This window comes from Micromesistius poutassou (genome assembly GCF_964030765.1).
Source record: "Micromesistius poutassou genome assembly, chromosome: 11".
Lineage (NCBI taxonomy): Eukaryota > Metazoa > Chordata > Actinopteri > Gadiformes > Gadidae > Micromesistius > Micromesistius poutassou.
Window position 1 is genome coordinate 14275494 of NC_140281.1, and position 22410 is coordinate 14297903.

The 22410-nt window shown below is 44.5% G+C and overlaps 1 protein-coding gene across 1 annotated transcript; it reads right to left on the reverse strand.

The window, feature by feature from the left end:
• Positions 1-269: 269 nt before the first annotated feature.
• Positions 270-16852, reverse strand: vps41 (VPS41 subunit of HOPS complex). Its single transcript, XM_084475268.1, has 28 exons — positions 16675-16852; positions 16357-16395; positions 14344-14451; positions 12311-12388; positions 11573-11647; positions 10518-10580; positions 10198-10263; positions 8710-8829; positions 8375-8521; positions 7917-7983; positions 7671-7768; positions 7175-7310; positions 6380-6495; positions 6164-6282; positions 5882-5963; positions 5572-5664; positions 5221-5348; positions 4978-5122; positions 4720-4761; positions 4587-4637; positions 3786-3923; positions 3391-3445; positions 3145-3285; positions 2734-2870; positions 2051-2150; positions 1329-1373; positions 1165-1244; positions 270-594 (listed from the first exon to the last, which is right to left on the reverse strand). Exons 1-28 carry the CDS (start codon positions 16693-16695, stop codon positions 514-516), a joined length of 2571 nt encoding a protein of 856 aa, XP_084331394.1. The 5' UTR covers positions 16696-16852; the 3' UTR covers positions 270-513.
• Between the last annotated feature and the right edge of the window lie 5558 nt (positions 16853-22410).

Sequence of the window (22410 nt, forward strand, 5' to 3'; positions counted from 1 at the left end):
GTGTACAAATGGTCCTCCCCCTTCCATTACATTAACACATGGATAATAATCTATGTAATAATCAATGAGTGATGGTCATCATGGTTACACCACCAAGTTATTCAAATGTAAAGCTTAAAACACACAAACACACATGCAGGTAACACAAACAAAATCACAGCTTAACGATGTTGCCTGAAGAGCCACCAATTCTTTTTTGCATTTGTTGTAATTTTTATTCTGCAACTTGCAGTCATTGCATACATACATAAGTTAAGGCAAGCAGAGAGAACAAGCATCACATAGTGCAACGGTTAAGTAATAATAAACCCTCATAAAAATTATCTGCAATAGTATCTTATTATCTGCAATTATCTGCAAAAGTCTACAGCAGATTTATCATGGTCTTTATTCATGAAAGGATGCAATGTGTGGAGGTAAAAGTAATAATATTAACAATATAAATAATGTTGGTAGGGGTCGACTTAGCATTAGCCTTAGCAGTAGCATTAGCATTAGCTAGAGCAAAGCTTGTCACTTCTTCATGTCGAGTATTCCACTCCCAGGACCTCTCTTCTTGGCACTGCAGATGTTGCAGAACTGGACCGCAGGAATCTGTTAACACACGGTTGCCATGGTTACAGCATCCTTTCAACCAATGGCTCAGAATAATAATAATAATAATAAACGTTATGAATTAAAGTATAAAAACAACTCAAGGAATACTAGGCATTCATTGAAAATCTGCAATAATGTAAGATATTACTTTATTGATCCCAGAAGGTAAATTGGGGTGCCACAGCAAAATTTATGCTGGCTCCTGTTAGGGGGTGGCTACCAAGGTGGTGCAAAGGGATGTCACGTGTGGCTATAGACATCACCTTGCACCAAAGTGACCAATCAATTTCAGCCAACCAGACTATGTGATTGTAAACCAGTGTGATTGGTGAGTGTTTAGCTACTGCCCACTGGATCATGAGGAGGCTAGTGTAGTGTGATAGGAAATGAGATAGCAAAGGATTCAGGAAAGGAGATAGTCAAGGAGGTAGGAAAATAGATACGAAAAGGGGAAGCAAAGGCAATAGGGAAGGACACAGAGAAGGAGACCTCGTCCTTCCCTAGCTTGACGGAGGCAGCCTATTGGTCCATTGGCCGTTAGGGAGGGCGTCGCCCTGTGGTACTCACGGTTCCTGAAGAAGGTAAACACTCCTTGTGGAACATGTGTCTACAGTTGAAGACCACCATGCTGAAGGGTTGGGCCATGTCTACAACACAGAGACACAGCATGAACACAGGACCACCCAATGGGTAATGAATAATAAAGTATAGAGTAGGTACACGTAACCCACCTGATGGTAAAATGGTCCCATGGCACGACTCACAGATGTTCTCATCTGGTAAGAATCAGGAAGATAATGGTTATTTTGGTTATGATAGTTATGTTCATTAAAAGGCGTTTTTACAATTCTGTGGCATCTAGAACAACAGACTTTATATAATATAAAGATAATATATATATATAATATTCATAAGTCGGTTCTAATTAGTTTATAATAAAAATTAAAAATAAAACAATAAAATAAGATTCATTGTGTTTTTGTTACCTGAGAATGAGCCCTTTATACCTACATAGAGTGGATCCTCATCCACAAAGCCCACTATGCTGCCATGTTTTTACAGAAGCCCTGATGTTATGTTTAACTTGTCAACTATTACCCATAGTCTTGACAATTGGCTACTCGATGCTGTCATAGAGGATGACGTCAAAGGTACCTACTTGCACCTTACAGGCCAGCCAACATTGTTGGAGAAGCCTCACCACTAGATGCCACTAATTCCTACACATGGAACCTTTAATGACTAAATGTATTAAGTGCCTTGCCTGGTTAAATAAAACAAATACAATCCATGAATTATGTTATGTCTGTATAGGTTATTTATGGTATGATAAATATGATCGTTTATGTTAGTTATTTTAGTATAAGTGGCAATCTTGAAGATCTGTTTCGTTGTCTTTGGTGCCACATATGGTGAAAAAATAAAAAGGTCCCAGTATGAGCTCTGCACTCACCGTCGACGCGGACCCCCCTCATCTGGGTGCGGTGCATCTTCTGAAGCAGGGACAGGGAATCAGCCACCAGGATCTTCTTACAGCCCTCTCTCAGCAGGATCTACACCCAGGAAAATGACAGCTGTGGTTAGGAAGAGGTGGTGGGAACCTCCTCAAATCATTAATCAAACACGATCATTGATCACAACGATTCGTTTTCTGAAATGGTGTGAGTTTTGTTCATGGTGGGTAGTCGGACCAGAAGTCAGATGCCTTCGACCTCGTTCAATTAGGTTCAATTAGTCAAGCCCTTAATCATCATTACTCTGAACAGGCTTCACTGGCCCACATTATAAGACAACTCTCAACAATAAACCCTCTAAAGGACAAGGGGAAACACCCCAAACTCAGAGGGAAGATATGGGGAAAGTTAGGAGTAAAATAGGTGCCGAATCGTAAAGCATAACAGAATGATATTCACCTAGCAGCCACATTGGTTAGATGGTTGTGGAAACCTTCTTGAATGTTTGGGGAAACATGTCAACTTAATGAGAATGCATTCTATAGGCTACTTGGGTGGGGTAATACAGAATCTAAAATAATGGCTTGAGTCGTCCTGCTTTACGAAGATTGTAGGTTTCCCTACCCAACAAACCAATATGGCCATTAGGTGGAGAAGGTCTTTGGTGGCTGACTCCTCTAACCTGGAGGTTGTAGTCCTGCAGGATCTTGACCAGGGAATCTCGGAGGTTGGGGATCTCCATGCCCTCCTTGATGCGGTGGATCAGCAGTATGGGGTCCACGTGGGTCCCGATGTTATTCAGCAGACCCGTGATGAATGCTGCAGAATAGACAGTGATTCACACACTAGGAATCACTGTTCACTGCTAGACGTTGAGCGGGCGTATGTATCCACAGCAACTTGTGAATGAGCACTCTTCTAAAGCACTTCAAAAACAGTTTTTATTTTAAAAAGGTGCTATATAATGGAAAATTGAATAGCACTTACGTGAACGTAAGTGCATATGTGAAACTGTTTGCACAGCCTCGACTTTGGCTGAACTCATCTGCTGCTGACCAATCCAATGAGCTGAACAAAGACGGAGGAAACGTACGTGGTTTGTCTATGGAGTATGAGATGAGGTCCTCCCACAGCTCAGAGTCGTCCTGCTCCTTAGCGAAGTCTATGGCCTTGTCCACGTCGCCCAGCTCCTCCATGATCATCTGCAGTGCCCGCCTGCAGTTCCCCATACGGCCTGGGGGTCGGGGTCAGCGGTCAGCCGTGTCACATCAGTCCCAGTGACCGTCATTGTAAAGCTCTAACTGTGAGGACAAACTGGAGCCCGGTGGCCTGTACTTACTGAGAAGGAAGACAGTCTCCTCTACAAAATTCCTTTCCTGACAAATCTCCAGTGCCTGGGGATGGAGAGACATGAAGAGAGATGGAGAGACAGGAGGAGAGATGGAGAGACAGGAGGAGAGATGGAGAGACAGGAGGAGAGATGGAGAGACAGAAAGAGGAAGTGAGCTAGGAGTGTCCGTTGAGCTTGAGTAACAACGTAATGTGTTACCCAGAAATAAACGTGTAAATAACAGAGATTCCGTCTTAACCCTAACCCTAACCCTAACCTTGATTAAACCAACTTACTGTGATAGGTTTAGAATGAGTAACACAACTTACTGTGATGTGTTTAGCTTGAGTAACAGAAAATACTGTGATTAGCTGAAGAAAAAGGGTGCTGTGACGTTAGCGTACCTTCTCCAGAGGACAGTGGGTGCTGTCCCGGAGGAAGGGCAGCAGGTTGGGCCGATCGTACTCGGCGTAGAGGCCAATCTGTTGCTCATGGTACCGCTGGCCCTTGTGGTGGTCACGCTTGAACAGCTTATGGAGGTACTGCAGGGGAAGTTGATTGATTGATTTTATTTTACCATTTTTGATATAAAATATGAACAGCGCTCTGTGTCATACATTAAAATACATAAATGGTCAGGGATGACACAATAAAGCCTGAAGACTTATTTCCATTGTGGTCCCTGTGTGGCAGGAGAAGAGGACAGGTAGCAGCAAATCACACATCAATCATAAAAAAAATGTACACAACTACATATAAGTCACACATAACAATGATAATAATTAAGACATGCCTAAGATTGGCATCTAAGCCATTGTTTCAAAGCCTTAAAACTGCCTATGTTTCTGACTGACTTGAGTGTACCAGGTAACCTGTTCCAAAGTGTAGTCCCAGCATACAGAAAATAATCTTTGCCCAAATTAGTTTTAACTGGGGGGTACAAAACCTGTTGAGCTACCCCTAATGGAATGCCTGTGAACTTACACTTTTAACACTTACACGATTAAAATAATTTCTAAACTATTTGGGCACATCCCCATAAACAATCCTATGTATCATACACAGCTGTATCTGTACTTTCAACCAACCCAACCTCTCAAAGTGGGAAGATTCAAGATGATTTACTGTGGATACCAGCATCTACTAAATTACTCTAATTTAAAACGTTCCAATCAGAGGACGGTAGTATGTTTGAGAGGTTTTACCACATGGAGCAGCTCTGGTCGGTCCCTGAGTTCCTCCACGACTCTGTCCGTCTACACAGGAAGGGAGAGCTCATCAGTCCACAGTAGTTAAACGTTAAACTTAGCAACAGCAAGTCATGTGAGAGGTACATACCGATATCTTGTCTTCGTTATCCAAAAGCATGTCGACGGCTTTCTGGAAACAGCAATGCACACACACACACATGGTCCTTGTTACGCAGGGATTCAAGAAGAACACCTACTAGAACACTGCCATACACTGGTATTCTAGAATTCAACATGGTTCTAGAACACTGCTGTATGCACTAAGGAGAAATAACCTGAGAGAGAGACAGAGAGTGTGGGTGACTGAGTGAGTGAGTGTATTTGTGTGTGTGTTCAGTCCTGCTACCTCTTTATCGAAGTCCATGAGCAGAACGATCTTGTCCTCTATGGAGGTGAAGAGGTTGTGTTTGTGGATCAGCTGATACACGTCTTTGTGCCTCAGGCGCAGGTAGATCTCCAGCGCCCGGTCGTAGCGCTGGTCGTACGTGTACCTGTCATAGCGTGAACACAACACATATAACCACAATGTCCTGTAGAGCGGGTCAGGGCAATGGTGGGAGTGGTGCTCAGGAGATCGAGGGCTCCTCACAGTTCAGCCAGAGTGGTGAGCAGCGTGCGGTGGGTGGGGTCCTTCTTCAGCTGGTCTCCCACCGCCTGGACCACGGCCATGTTGTTGTACAGCTCCCCCGGCCACTCCCGGATCAGCGTGGCGAAGCCCTGCGGGTGGAGACGCCTCCATCAGCCCTCCATCCATCCATCCAGGATATATGCTGATTCATTATGAACATACTATTATTATTTATTCCACTCCAAGACTTTTCCCCAAGGTATCAAACAAGAATCTGTCCATCTATCCAACCATACATCCCTCCCCCCATCTTTGTATATCCTTCCCTCTCTTCATCGCCCTCCCTCCCTCTCTCCCACTCCCTCCTGCTACCTCATAGTCGGTCTTGAGGAATTCATGGAGGATCATCTCATAGATGGCGGGTCGGAGGCGTAGATCGCCCCTGGGCAGGTACTGGCTGATGGCCTGGGGGGCAGAGACAGCAGAACATGTTACGGTATGGAGGGTGGAGACAGCAGCAGAACATGTCACCGAATGGAGGGTGGAGACAGCAGCAGAACATGTTACAGTAAGGAGGGTGGAGACAGCAGCAGAACATGTTACAGTAAGGAGGGTGGAGACAGCAGAACATGTCATAGTATGGAAGAACCCCCAGGGTGAGCCAGGACCGACTTTGACCCACCTTCAGTTGGCCGATGGTCTTGAACCGGTACACCTCATTCTCCCACAGCTCCATGTTTTTACCCAGAACCTTTTGACATTTTCTGATGAGAGAAACATGTTTATTATTCTATATGTCTCTTCATAAGAATCATAGAAAATGGGATTCTATAGGATTCAGGCAGTTTTAACGATCTGAACATACAGATATTTCAAATTTAAATCCAAGCCCTTCATACTATGATTATAACATTACATGATTAGACTTGTAAAACTCAGACACATAGTATAAGTTTGACAGTACCTGGCAGCAGAGTCATAGTCCCCCTTCTCCACCAGGTGGTTGATGTAGGCCATGCCGATCTTCTGCACGTCGTGTCTCTTGATGTTCTTAAAGCTGATCTCTGCTGCCATCAGGGCCTCCTGGGAGGAGGAACACACCACCACAATATTCACTCATTTGGTCACCTCATACTACATCATAAACAGATGACAAAAGGGGTGATACTGGAGCCCGGACCTCATACTTCTTCTTGTCCAGCAGCCAGTCGATGTGGTCGTCCTGGTCTCTCTCCTTGGCCACCACGATGTCTTTAGGACTGATGATGTAGAACAGAGACTCTCCCTCAGAGTGCTCTGAGGACCAAGAGTTACTAGTTAGTCATGTAGCAAACGCTTTCATCCACAGAGTCTTAGAGCAATTCTGCTGCTGTTAGGGGTTAGGGGTTAAGGGCTCTTTATGGTCCCACGTTCAGGCAACGCAAAGACCACACAGACGCTTCAATGTAGTTGTGAATGTTTATGGTCCTGCGTCGGGTTTTAGTGAGTGGACCAATCACAGCCCTTGCGGCTGCGTCGCCTCGACGGAAGGTTACAATTTTTGGGAGGTGCACGTCAGGCCCTTGCGGTGGACTCAAGGAGGGTCCGCAAGGACGTAAGGGGTCCGTAACCCCCTTGCGTTCTGTGAACGTGGGACCATAAAGAGCCCTTTAGACAGTACATAGAAAGTTCATTAAGGAGCAGGTAGGGGTTAGGGGGCATCGTGCTCTGGGATGCCTAAAGGTAGACTGTGGACATCTTGTTATTTGGATTGTGCCCATTCATCATGAACCATTAAAACACAACTAACAATCCTTCCTGTGAGCCACCCTGTCCCCCTCTTAATTGTCATGACCCACAGGTTGAAGGCCATTACTCTTGTCTATGAATACAGCCGTGTGCAGAGTATGCTTGTGTGTGTTTGTGTGTGTGTCCATGAGGTGGTCTGAACCTGGACCCAGCGGTACTGGGTGTGTGCGTGCGAGGGAGGCCTCACCCAGGCGGTAGTCACGACACTCGTTGTCCGTGAAGTTGCGTACCGACAGGGCGTCTGAGGAGATCTCCTCACAGCTCTCCGCCAGCGGCTGGATGATGTCCAGGCGAGGCCGCGCACGGAACTCCTCCTCCTCTTCCTGCACACACACACACACATCAATGAAATTAATTGAACAATTGTAAAACAAATCACAAAATAATATACAGAGAAAGGTGTGTATACACATTATATGTGTATACACATATAAGCAACGCTTATTCAATTAAAGAAATTGTTTGTAAACATTACAGATGAGGATTATCTATTAACATGTTTTCCTACCAGTTGTTGTTATGCAGCTCTATTTAACATGTGTGGTCTCACCAGTTATTAAGAGTTATGCAGCTCTATTAACATGTGTTTCTCACTAGTTGTTGAGAGTTATGCAGCTCTATTAAAATGTGTTTCTCACTAGTTGTTGAGAGTTATGCAGCTCTATTTAACATGTGTTTCTCACCAGTTGTTTTGCATTTTCCTTGACGAAGTACAGTGTGACCAGCTGGTCAGCCAGAGGTGCCAGACCACTGATGAAGAACTCTGTCTCAAATGCCGACACTGTTTTCCGAAAGACACAACAAAAGCCACCGTTATCGTAGAAAAACCTACCATGATGTAACTTCTGTTACTTGAAATTAGCATTTATTTTTTTTAAATTGTATAACGATTTAGTGGTATAGTTATTAAAATGATGTATGGAGCTCACCTATTTCCACGTAGCGACTGGGAAGGTCTCGCAGCTCGGTCGGGTTTCTCTCCTTCACGGCACACATCTGGTGATCAGAACCAACATGAAGAGCAGCCCATAGTAAACCCACTCCCTCAATACAACTCACCTACCCTTAAAGAGCCACCAGCACTCAACGTCTGATCTCCTCAACAGCTCTACCTCTACAACACAGGTTCCTCACAAGTGTTACAGCTGGCATAGTCTTTGAGGGTTAGTTTAAGGCCCCGTCCACACGGAAACAATTTTTGTGTAAAAACACAGTCTTGTACGTTTGGGCCGACCGCCCAGACGGATTCGGCGTTTTCGGTGCCTGCAAACACACTTTTTTTCACCCAGGGTGAAAAAGAGAAAAACGACCCCCTGTGTTTTCGTGTTAGAACTCGTGTGGACGCCAAATCCATGTCCACCCAGTCCCCCGTCCCCACAGGTCCCACCTTGATAGACTTCCCCCAGCCCACGATGAGTGTCTGGTTGTCCTTCCAGCAGAGGCTGCAGGGGTACATGTCCGGTCTGAGGCTCACGTCGTCCCGCAGCACGTTGGTGATGCGCTGCTTGGTGCTGATGTCATAGATCTTCACCCCCTGAGGAAGAGAAGAAGGAGCACAAAGGATGAGGATGTGTTCATGGTGGGGGTCTGTGTGTAGTCCATCATTGATTAATTATGTGTGTGTGTGTGTGTGTTTATGCTTCAGTGTTTGAGAGTGAGTGACTTTGTGTGTGCGTGTGTGGGAGTGAATGAGTAACTGTGTGTGCGTCCCGGGGGTCTCACCACATTGTTAGCCCAGGCGATAAGGTTAGTTCTCCACTGGATGTTGGAGATGGTTCCCTCCCCCTCGTGGAGAACAGACGTCTTCCAGCGGTTCAGCCAGTTCCTCTCGTACAGCAGCAGCTAACACACACACACACACACACACCTGTCAATCGAACTCACCTCATTCTATTGTATAATACCTATAGCTGTGAGTGCAGCAGTGCAGCTTGGCCAATAGGGGGCAGTAAAGGACCGTTGCAAACCAATAATACAGCGTGTTATGCTAGATGTCCATTTGATACATATAGATGACAAGCATTACAGATTATTATAGTATTTTAGTAAAGAATTAAGATTTTTTGGATAATTTCTGAAAAGAAATGAGCACATATCATTTCAATAATAAAACGGTTCAATCAGTTATAAACTGTATTAAATACAGATATATGTCCAAGGATGCTTATATGTGTCATACAACATCACTAATAAACATTATATATCACAAATTATCACTAATACTGCTATTACAGCGATAATATACCACAAATATATGTCAAACACACCACAAATTAACCAATCACCAATTTACCACAGCTAATGTATGGCTGACATAACTCTCAGCCTTAGGTCAGGGAGCAGAGGACACAAGCAGCACCCTAGCCATGCTCTCTCAAGCAGTGGTGAGGATATATTAATCCTGATAAGCGGGGAAACCGGTTTAAACCGGCTCCATGGGATCAGTTGACTTCTATTGATTTCATCCCCATTGGCGGAGGCCTCTGCCGCTCCGAGGAAACAGGGGGAAAATCAGCTTGATTGATAGAAAGTGGTGAAGGTAACAACGCGGGGCTCGTCATGGCGGGAAACGCTGCCTTCCCTACCCTGTCAAAACACATCCTGCTCTGTTTCTCCTGTATGATCAGCTTGTCAGCCAAACGAGTTGAGCGACATCTCTGATATGTAGCGTGCCACGCTCCCCTTGTGTTCGGACCGTAGTACTATCTGCCTCTGACAGAGAGGAGCGGGATGATGATGATACCGCGTCCGGATGTTCTGACATCAGGAACCATTCTGATCTTGACCTCCTCGGGCTGGGCCAGAGCGGCTCAGACTTGCACATACTTAGGTATGAGTGGACCACTGTTAGACCCGACAACTCTTCAAACCCTGACACACAATAAAGGAGGCCAAATTCTGCTTCCTGCAAAATTGCCCCTGTAGGTCCACTCTACGCCAACACTCACAATTCTGGTTCTGTGTCTGTGATACTGAGGAAGTATGTCAAAGGTCACTTATTCAGCGACATCATCTGGGGATCTTTATAATGCCAAGATGATATGTCATCCAAATAAATGTATGTGAATCACCTTAACTAGTCGATAATGAACCAGAAAACATAGCACGAAAAACAAAGCAGGCCATTTTTGGGTAACAGCATACAACCTTTTCAAAACTACAAACAGAAACACAATAGAGATAATATGTAGAATAACAATAAGCTCCTACCTTGCTCCCCCCAGTGACAAACTGTTTGTAGTTGGATTTGCTGAACTGTGGATGCAGCGCCACCACCTAACAAACATGGTGACAACACAAGAGTCAGATGACAAAGCTAGGTTACAGACAGGCTAGGTAGGGCACGGGCCAGCTAGTAGTCATGCTAGGTACCTGAGAGGCAAAGAAGCCCACAGGCTATGTAGCCAGGTAACACATTGCATTACATTTTTTATAATGATTTTATAGTTTTTGATGGCTAAATGACAGATGTAAGAGCACTGCAAAGCATTGCAATGCTGCACCCAGCCGGAAGCGAAGCAGAGGCCCACCTTGATGGGACAGTCGAAGTTCTCGTGGAAGCCCTCCCTGGTATACAGGCCGAACACCTGGACCTGCGGAGCAGAGTGGGGACAGGGAAGGTCACACAGTGAATGCTCCTGCTTTTTTCTCCTTCTTTAATTGCTGTGTCTGCAGCCGCCCGCCTGCAGGGAGCCCAGCTCTCAGGAAAACACTTTGATTGGGCCCCTGTTCTCCTCCGGGCAGCCAATTAGTGGCCAGGATGATTCTGCCGGGTCTTATGGGGGAGCGGACGGCGGATCCTAATCTTTGACTTAACTGCTAGCTCAGACGGTAGCATCAAACTGTAAGGCTCCAACTCGGGCACCTCTCTTTGTTTCTTTCCTCCTTAAGGCAGGGCATGGTCCCCTCAACCCCCGCTCAGAGAACACATCAACAAGCAGAAAATAACAGCAGCGAATAACTTTTTAAAGGGAAGAGGCATGTCACGGCCTGTTGAGCCCTCCACTTGGGACTGCATCGGTGATTAAGGATTACGTTTGATTCTTAAGGATTAACTGCCAACTGACTCGGTTGAGGACAGACCACCGCTTGCAGCATCCATTTTAATTGTCTGCTCCACTCTTCCCCCCTGTGACAACATGTTGTCGGGTGGGCCCCTGGAGAGCTGGAGAGAGCAGGGTGCTACCAGACAGCCACTCTGGCCCAGAGAAATGCATGGAGCTGGATCATGTTCATGATAACGAGGGAGGAGATGGGAACCACATGGAGAACAGGAAGAGAAGTTCCACAGACTGCTGATGATTGGCTGACAGCCTCACGGAACCACGCCCTCCTCTCTCCTCCTTTAACTTCATAACTTTGAAATACGGGGGGAAATCTTCTGAACCAAAGCTCAAATGATTAGCCTTCATATATTGTTTACTGTTTAGTCATAAATGAGCAGGTAGGGTTCTTTCTCAGTGATGCCTACAGATAGTGTGCCTGACATTGGGGTTGAACAATAGCCTGTAAATGACTGGAGAGAGATGGGGGTACCCCTTATGGTCACCCCCACAGGCCGGGATGTCTAACTCCGGGAGCTCACCTTGCCGTCTTCAGAGCAGATGCCCACATTCTCCCCGCTCTCGTCCAGACTGACCTGGTTGATCTTCACGGAGCTCTGCCGACACACAAGAGAGCCAAACTTTACTCCTTGTTTACAACGTGCAAGTCAATGTTCGCCTTTACTAATAGCAATATTGTACATGGGAATGAGTGAGGATAGTCCAAGAGTGTCTCTCTCTGTCCACATCATATGATGCATATATGATGCAAAGTTAGCAGAAGCATATTGGTTCCTTCCTCTTCCCTTCAGCTTCCTGTTTATCGTATGTTGCAAACATATGATCTCCTCTCCAAACACAGGACTGTGTTGGAAGGAACCAATATGCTTCTGCTAACTTTGCCTTCATAGAGGAGCATGTTTTGTGCATTAGCAAGATTTACTGTACTTACTCTCAATGACAGCTCTTCAATGCATGATAAGTAACTAGATATCAGTAATAACATTTCCTGATTCTTTTATTGCAGTGTCAGCTTTCACACACAAGGAAATGATTGTAGTGTATTGGTGCTATAAAGAAAATGAAAACAAGATACAAAAATAATAATGCAATTCCACAGGATATGAAAAATAATATTAAATTTGTATATGACATTTAAGATTTTTTAAGATTTTTTAAGTAAGATAGAAATCGGATGTTGATTACTATTTCATTTTCGCCAAAGAAAATACAACAAAAAAAGCCCCACTTAAAATGTGTTTCTTTTTCTAAACACTCACGATTTCAAACTTCTGCGTGACGTTCCCTTGAACGTCCAACAGGAACACCTTCCCGAAGTGAGTCCCGAGAGCCAGGAACTGGAACAAACCGCTCACATGTTAATCACCAACATGTTATAGGAGAAAACACCCTTGCTGACGAATACCAGGAGTTAAATAAATAAGTGACTAAAGACTAAATAGTTTTTTAAGGCAGGGGGAAGGTGAAGGAGGATGGAGGGGGGCCGGGGAGGCAGAATTGGGGGCTCGGGGGCGTAGGCTGTGAAATTACAGGGAGGGAGAGAGGGAGGGGGGGCCGTTTATTAAGGCAGACAGTGTGAAATGGTATTTCCTCCCTCATATTAAAAGGATTAAACATAATAAATGCAATGTAAATCTGGGCTCCTCTCGCGCTGGCCCTGAGCTCACTGCTAACCAGACGTTACAGCCGCTAAACAGCAACTGGTTTGTGTGTGTGTGTGTGTGTGTGTGTGTGTGTGTGTGTGTGTGTGTGTGTGTGTGTGTGTGTGTGTGTGTGTGTGTGTGTGTGTGTGTGTGTGTGTGTAAGAGATGCAGGTTCACTGGGACAGAAACATTATAGAATGGGGGTCTTTCAGTGTTAGATTAAGTGTGTGCCCTTGCACCAAAACTCACCGGCTCACCCCCCCCCCCCACCCCCAAATCTCCCAGGCCGCGCTCCCAGGCCGTGCGTGCGTGTGGGCCACGTGCACGTGAGCCCCTCAGGCTTCAGTGCGTTCTATAATGAAATGCTTATATTTACAGGCACAGCTGAGCGTGTCAGACAGGCCTACTGCTTGCCTTCCCCCCAAATAAAATCAGCCAAAATAAATAAATAAAAGGCCAGCCAGGGCAGCCTCCGCCTCTCTTAAAGGGATTCATCCACACGGAATTGTTCAAATGAAATTCCAATTCAGCCACTTAAAATGTGGGGAAACAGACTATTATGGGCTGGTTGCACTTGGTGCTGGTGGGGGTGCGGGGAGGGGGTAGTTGCTAAGGGCGATGACAGCTTGTGTGGGTTAGATGGAGGAAGATACAAACGTGGGCGCGTGTCGGAACACAGCACAGGCATGGGTCACGGTTCACAGTCAGGGCAGTCAGATTGGAAACCATAGCAACAGGAGATCAGATAAAACATACAATAAAAGACATGGAAATCAACAGTGCTTCTTAAACATCAGGTGTTGAGACATAAGGTGTGAGTTATGTCGTGCCTGCCACCCCCACTGCAACATGTTTTAAAAATCTAGTCAAAACACAACCCTCTGGAAAATATCCACATTCAACAGAAAATAAAGAAAAGAAAGAGGAGAGATGAGAGGAGAGGCTGGTTCCCGGTTGCAGGAGGACAGGAGAGGAGGAGAGGAGATAAGTAGAACAGGAGAAGAGGAGGAGGTGGGAGGAGAGGCTAGGTCTGGGGTGCAGGAGGAGAGGAGATGAGGAGAATAGGAGAAAAGGAGGAGGTGAGAAGAGAGACTGGTTCCGGGTGCAGGGGGAGAGGAGAGGAGGAGAGGAGGAGAACAGGAGGAGGAGAGGAGTTGAGAGGAGATGCTAGGTCTGGGGTACAGGAAGAGAGGAGGAGAACAGGTGAAGAGGTGAGAGGAGTCTAACATGGTGTTGGTGTCCAACATGTTAACAATGGCAGCTGATGTTCTAGGTTGATCTCAATCACGTGTTCCTATTGAGGTTTTAACACCAACTCTTCCCTGCAAGAGAGAAATGGTATATATATATATATATATATATATATATATTCCCCCTGTATTTTTATATTCTTCACACATTTATTTTTAATTTTTAGCGTTTCATTCTAGAGTTTTCATGTGAGGCACCTTTTTGAAATATTCAAATGATAACAAAGGACCCAGAGAAATAAAGTTCCATATCCCAATATGACACAGATGGAATATATAGTAAAACAATGATGATACGGGCCAACATCAATGTTATACCTCTATCAGCATTTAGTATAACATCAATGTCATACCATTTCACCCAATGAGACTCCACAGTGGGACTCGTCCCTGCTGTACCTTGTCGTGGACGGTCATGCAGCTGGCCGCATCCTTCTGGAGAATCTCTGTCACACCATTGGACAGTCGCTCGTACTTCAGCTTGGGCTCCTCCTCGCTCTCTTCCTCCTGCGAGACACAGTCACCATATATGGACTATCATGAAGAGACTGTAGACTACCATGTACATTAGACCATCATGAAGAGACTGTAGACCACCATATATATAGACTATCATAAGTGGGACCATAGACACTATGTAGAGAGTAGAGACTATCCTAATTAGTCCATAGATCAGCATGTAGAGACCATAGACAAGCATATAGAGACGATAGAACAGCATGTAGTGACCCCATATACCAGCATGTAGTGACCATAGAAAACCACGAAGAGACCATCGACCACCACGTGGCACAATAGCCAACTATGTGAAGACATAGTGAATGTCTTGTCTTGTCCTGATGTTTTGTGTTGAGGACCACAATGGAAATAAGTCCTGGACTTGTTTGTGTTTTTATCCTCAATTGTATTTGATGTCTTTTCATTTGTGTTAGGCATTTGTTTGATACAATTTAATAAATCAAATTAAAAAAAAGATTTTGATAATTTAAAAAAAAAAAACTGCTGTACCGAAAAACATACCGAACCCTGACTTAAAAACAGAGGTACGTACCGAATCGTGACTTTTGAGTACCGTTACACCCCTAGAGACTACATTGACTACCATGTGGAGACCACATAGGACCACCACGTAGAGACCATAAGCCAACATGTAGACAATAGAGTGAAGACTGCATAGACCACGTGGAGACTGCATAGACCACCATGTAGTGACCATAGACCACCGTGTAGTGACCATAGACAAGCATGTTAACATAGCCCAGTGCATTTTCATATCCACATTTAACCAAAGAGAATAAGCATGAATATGTCTACTGTAAAATCGAACACAAGGTGTATAACTTATTGTAAGTTCAGACTTTCCAGGGCGTACCCACATTTGCGGCCAGTCACAGCCTGAATTTGAATCCTAACCCAGTTTTAAACCGATCCTACACAGTCTGTGGAGCCTGCGAGGACGCAAGCCGCCACGACACATTGTATGCATTATGGCGCCAATGGGTTGGAGGGTGATGTGGAGGGTGGTTGGTAGCGTGGAGAAAATGCTATTTCCAAAAACAATCTGTCTCTGCTCGACGGCCCCATATCCTGGCTATTCCCCGTATTCTGCTTGTGAGAGCTCTGATGCGAGCGCATTTGTCACGGGTCTCAAAGGCGCATCAAACAAACACAGCAAGCAGCATCACCAAAGAGAAGCCATTGTTAAACTCATGCCCAAGTTGCCTTTTCTTTGTTCCACTGAGTTGCCTTTAGAGTAGCTTTGCACCTAACTAACTAATACTAACAAATGACTAAAAAAGATCACATGGCAAACAACATGTATTTTACCGGGATTAAATATTAGTACAATTCTAAATACAAGATGGGAAAACCAAAATTCTGTGCATGGCGCTGATTTAATTTAGAACACCAGATGTGAATGATGTTTTTAGCCTGGCCCATCTCTCCATGACAGCAAGCTCTACATGTAGAAGAGGAGGCTACGATGACCTCTGACCTCAAAGCTCAAAACTCGTAGGATAGGTTGGAGCAAAGCCTTGCAATATGACCTGATAGACACACAGCTGTTTATTCATCACTAATCAGAATAGTTGCCTTTGTCCAACCTCTTTATAATTATTTCAAAATTTTCCCAATTTTTTGGGGGAGACTTGTATTTCAGTATATATAAACAATCATACAAACAATCTACAAGACATCAGTCACATGTAGTTTACTATGAATGGCAGATGCCTCCAAGTTTAATATGTCCACCTCTTTTCTCATTCTAAAGAGACTCACACCAACTTAATTACATGCTAAAGCACACCTAGATGATGGAAGTATAAGCCAGTGCTACTGTGCTAAAAGGCTGTGGAACATTGGTAAGTGTTCTTAGAATGATAAGCATCATTACAGTAGTATTCTTCTCACCTCAGAATCATCTGTGAACTCTTCACTGGACTTCCTCTCCTGAATGAAAAATACGTCAACAATGAACATGAAATAGTTGATTCAGTTAAAGTTTTCATTGTCAAGTGTTATGAGCAGTTTGCAGGTTAACAGTTGCTATGATTAGTTTTTATATTTAAATCGAATTGAATATCTAGTGTCAGATATGAACAAATTACACTCTTACTCATTATTTAACACACTGGTACTCATAAATGATCTATGTTTGTCTATCAATACTATTATTCTAAGGATAGATGTTTGTTTATACTGGTCAGCTAATGCTAGCAGCATGCTTACCTGATCCTCCACTTCCGCCATCGTTATACACCTCTTTTAGCAACAGACAAAATAATACTTATTCAATAAGTCGGGTCGATTAGTATCTTACTAGTATTTAGAAATGGCATGCCAAATGTTGTGAAAATATAGGTGTAGTATCTGTCTGCAGTTCTTTGTTGACAGGTCCTGGTAGCAGGAGCAGCACGGTCATGAGGAATATCATGTGACTAATAGCCATCGTGGTGCGTTATGGGTAATGAAGTTTCTCCCTCGACCACGTTTGGCAGTTGGTGGAGCCGGAGAGATTCTTGTATCATGTTTTCCTCGTCTACCGGTATTTCCTTAATTCGTTTTATCCGTTCAATTAAACATATAAATAGTTGATAAAAGTTATCCAACGGTGTTGCTATGAATGTAGGCTATACTGCAGCTAATCTAACACCAAATGTTTTTTTTAAAGGTAAACCAGTTGAACCCTCGTGGTCGTGAATCTATTAAAATGTTTTAACAATCAATCAAAAACGACCATAACAAATGGTTCAATATTATACAGACGTAAGCTAATATAACTAAACATGACATTATTATTATATGTTTTTGCCAAAATAATCTCAAACTAGCAGGAATTGTAAATCAAACAGCATATTCGAAAACGAATATGGCGTATTAAAACAACATAAAGACGTGGACATTTTATAACTCTTTCAATTATACATTGAAGGGAAAATGCTAAATTTGAATTCAATTAAATCCACTCACGGGTGTGAGGCAAACAAAGTAAAGATAGGAAAACTCTATAATCGTATATTATTATTCTACTAATCTGTGATTTTGGTTTTAGGTCTCCATTGAAGCAAAGGACTCACAACTCATTAAGAAGCACGTGATTTAATCGGATGGCTGCACACGGTTGCCTGCTCCAACTCCTCTGAAAATAAAGGTATGCTTTGCCTTTTCTTTAATGAGATCGCGTCACTCCCGAGATCCTACTGCGTCCGCACCAACGGGGAATAATAATATATTTCTGTTCTTTACAATCTGCTTAGCAATGATTTATTGATCGCAGCTTCCACCTTCCTCGCCGATCCTTTTTGGGAAATCAGATTTTCACACCTTTCATGAGTGTGTATGTGGCACAGTCCCCCAGGGAGAGTGGGTGGGGGAGGGATGGAGAGGTGGGTGGGGGAGGGATGGTGTGAGGAGGTGGGGTGTGTGTGTGTGGGGGTGGGGGGTTACTGACTTTGAGAAGAACCACAAGATGCCTTGTGTGAATCACAGTGGCTTTTCTCTGTCTAATGGCCAATGTTTTTTTTTTCTCTGTTCCTCCCTCTCCCCCCTCTCATGCTCTCTCCCTCCCTCTCATTCTCTCTATTGCTCTCTCTCTCTCTCTTTCTCTCTCTCTCTCTCTCTCTCTCTCTCTCTCTCTCTCTCTCTCTCTCTCTCTCAATCTCTCTCTACTTCTCCCTCTCCTTCTCATTCTCTCACTCTCACTGTCTAGCTCTCTCGCCATCTCTCACTCTCGCGCTCTCCCTCTTTCTCTCCTTCTCTCTCAGCTACCCACTTCTCTCCCCCCCTCTTACATTATTTATTGATATAAACAGTGTCAATCCTTCAACTCAAGATGCCTCCCCCCCCGTCCCTCTCTCTCTCTCTCTCTCTCTCTCTCTCTCTCTCTCTCTCTCTCTCTCTCTCTCTCTCTCTCTCTCTCTCTCTCTCTCTCTCTCTCTCTCTCGCCCTCAAAGCCTTTAAAAGTCAGATGATCAGTCTGGTCTCGTACCCTCACTCCCAAAAAGAGGAGGAAAAAAGCATTTCACAGAGGGGAAAAAATCAAATATTATAAAAAAAATCAAATAAAATCAACAAGCTGGCATTACGTCCTCCTGAAAGCTTTGATGCTCCTGAATGTCATCCCTGTGGATCACACACACACACACACACACACACACACACACACACACAAACACCCACCCCCCCCCCCCCCACACACACACACACACACACACACACACACACACAAACACACAAACACACACTCACGAACACCCACATGCACAAGCAGACACACGCACAAACACACCCTCACACTCAAATACACATACAATCTGATGCCCGTACACATACACATGCACATCACACACACACCTGACCAGACGTACCTGGGCCCCCATACTTTACAGGCTTCAAAGAGTTCCTCTTAATACGGCGCTTTGATAGCCCCCCCCACCACCCCTGCCCCCCTCAGTACCCCTCAGTGGATCCTGCTGACATGCTGCAGAGTAGAGTCAAAACAGAAATACAGATAATAACCAATAAATACCAAAAAAAAGAGGAGCCTTTGAAATCAGAAGTACATTTCAACTTACTAAGGTTTTGATGCACCCCAAAAGAAGGGTATTATGTGTAATCATATGTGATATTAGTATTGTTATATTGATATTAGACTGAATTAAATTAATTTCTATCAAATACGATTTTTGGAAGCTTAGTTGTAAATAATGAAGGTCAATTGGTACTTACCTAGAGCTGGGACGTTGCAGAAGAGAAACAGTACGTTACATGAGCCTAAGGGGGCGACAAATTCCCATGTTCCCATGTTCCCACGTATCCTCGCGGTCTGGAGAGAATATAGGCAAATACAGCGGAGGGATATTGATTCTCCTCTTCTTTCATTACACTTTATTATCCACCTATAACAAAGGAAACTGAAGATTTTTCATATTATTATTATTTTTTATCAGAAACATGTAAAGGAAATTGTAATTTATTAGATATTATGTTCATTATATTCGTTTTTTAAATACTTTTACTTTTCAACTTACTTTTTAACATTAATAAAATATCCACTTTCCATATTTAGATTTCATGACGAGTCAATTTTCTCACATTTTTAATTAATATCATAGACTATATCATATATGATGATTAAATATATTTGTAACGTCTATAACAATAACATCTTTCACATTAGCAACATTTTCAAATTTCCAGTTAAAACATTAATTAATTATGAAACAATGAAATGAGGTATGTACTTGTGTAACAACATTTGAGTGATAAATCACCTTGATCAATGCAGTCCACTGGGATAATTTTTTGATCACCAAAATATATCTATTTAGTGATATAATCCATTTTGGATCATCATTCAAAACCAGCCAGTAAAGTCACATTTATATCTAATTGAACCAGAATCGATGGACTTGTATTTATGATCATGCCTCATGAATAGTGTTTTCTTGTATGGAAGAGCATGTTGGCTACCAGCATGTTGGCTACTAGCTTAAAGGCTACAAGTCGAACAACTGAGTTGCTACTAGCGGGGATGCTATGAGCCTGGCTACTATTTGGTTGCCTACTAGTGTAATATGAGTAGTGTGTTGGCTATGTGCATGATGGCTGCTAGCCTAATGGCTACTAGCGTGTTGGCTAATGAGTGCTTGAGCATCTGGTGACCTGCGGCCCTTCATGTGTGGCCCTGAGGAGCCGCGGAGGACAGAGCCGAGTGCTTTTCCCTGTTTTCTGCCAGCTAACCCAAAGTCTACTCTCCTCTGACACTCCTGGGCACCAGCTCCCTCTTACACACACACTCGCAGCAAAAACAACGCTACACGCATCAGTCACCTTAACATGTAGTTGTAGCAATTCATGTTCTTATGTGGATTAAATACATACAACTAATATTTTACAAAAGAATTATAAAAACATAATGAGCTGGTTGAAATAATAATAAAAAAAACCTAACTGTAACTACACATACACATAGCTGAGATTAAACAACCAATCACAGTATGTTGTGTTTTTCTAGGTTCTAAAGCTGGCCACGGCTAGAACAGCTTATTAACATAGCGTCCCTGGAGCGGTATGGCGCAGCGCAGCCTGGGGTGGTGTGCCATAGGTCCACGGGTCGCAAGGCTCCCTGGTCCAAAGGAACATTACACCTACTGTGATCTTATTCATCCCTGGTCTGGTTCTAGTTTGAGTTCTGTGTCTGTCCCCACGTCTCTTTTATGATTCAACACAGAGAGAGAGACACACAGATGGAGAGAGATGGAGACAGAGGTGAAGGAGAGATGGAAGGATGTCGGTGGAGAGGGAGTAAGGGGTAAAGAGAGGTTGAAGGGAAGGAGGAGAAAATGCAGGGTTGAACTAGGGAGGGGTGAAGGAGAGACAGTGAGGGGCAGAGATGGTGAGGTGAAGGTGAGAGAAGGTGAGGGGTAGAGAAGGTGAGGTGGAGAAGAGAGAGTGAGGTGAAGGAGAAAGAGAGAGTGAGGGGTTGAGAGAGGGTGAGGTGAAGGATAGAGAGTGAGGGCTAGAGAGGGTGAGGTGAAGGAAGAGAGAGAGAGAGTGAGGGGTAGAGAGTGGGTAAGGTGAGGGAGAGAGAGAGAGTGAGGTTGAGAGAGGGTGAGGTGAAAGAGAGTGAGGGGCACAGAAAGGGCGTGGTGAAGGAGAGCGAGTGAGGAGTAGAGAGAGGCTGAGCTGAAGGAGAGAGAGAAAGAGAGAGTGGGTGAGGTGAAGGAGAGAGAGAGAGAGGAGTAGAGAAAGGGTGAGGTGAAGGAGAGAGAGTGGGGAGTAGAGAGAGGCTGAGTTGAAGGAGAGTGAGAGAGAATGAAGTGAAGGAAAAAGAGAGATCGAGAGTGAGGAGTAGAGAAAGGGTGAAGTGAAGGAGCGAGAGAGAGAGTGAGGGGCAGAGAGAGAGGGATGGACAGATCCTGTCTTTAGCTGTCACTGTTTTCTTTGTTCTTTCATTTAAGTATTTCAGGGCAAGGGTTTCTATTTTCTGTCTTTTTAAACCCCATCCCACACACAAAACATACACACACGCACACAAACACAAAAGCTCTCATCTTTATAGGCGTTGCACATGCTCACATGCCCCCGGTGAAAATTTCATTCACAGGAAAAATAAAAAGTGTGAACATTTCCGCACTGCCTTCGCGGGCCCCGTGCTGCCGGCTCCTCTGAGCCATTCAAACAGTTAACAGACTGTGAAGAATAAATAATAAAGAACTATTGATTATTTTGATGACTGCAAGATTCAATTAGGTATTAATTTTGCCCTCCAGTGGACCTATCAAGCCACTCAAAGGAGCCGGGCAGGGGAGAAGGGGGCAGGCCCCACTCAGACCCACGGTGTCGGGGCTCAGACTGTTGGGGGGGGGTGGGGGTGGCTGGGGGTGTTTACTTGACTGCAGAAGAGGAGCATTGATGTGCACTGTCCCATATTTAAGTCCCTCACCTCCCCCTCCCGCCCACCCGCCCTGGGGCCGGAGGACAGCATTGTTACCAGGGACATGAGTATCGAACGGCCCGCCCACAGCTCTTAACGTCAGCCTCAACTATTTCTATTGATTAACATTTCCATAGATTATCATGTGTCATATCACAGTGGGCCGAGGTCCTCTGACAAGCACATTAAAGAGCCCCCTCAGGGTAGGAACACACACACACGCACACACAGGACTGGATGCAGGGGTCACCCTGCTTCTCTCTGTGTTTTGGCCCCAGAGATGGAGGCATCCGACATTTGTGCCACACCTGTTTCATAAATAAGGAAATGGGGAAGGATGACACAGTCCTCCTGACCTCCTGTGGTCCTCCACGGCCTGCTCTCCTCACCCGAGGGGTGGAGGAGGGGGTGTTGGCCAGCAAACACACACACACACACACACACACTGATGGGGTGTGTGTGTGTGTGTGTGTGTGTGTGTGTGTGTGTGGGAGGGGGGTCAACGCTGTCGCAGGGACTCTCCGGTC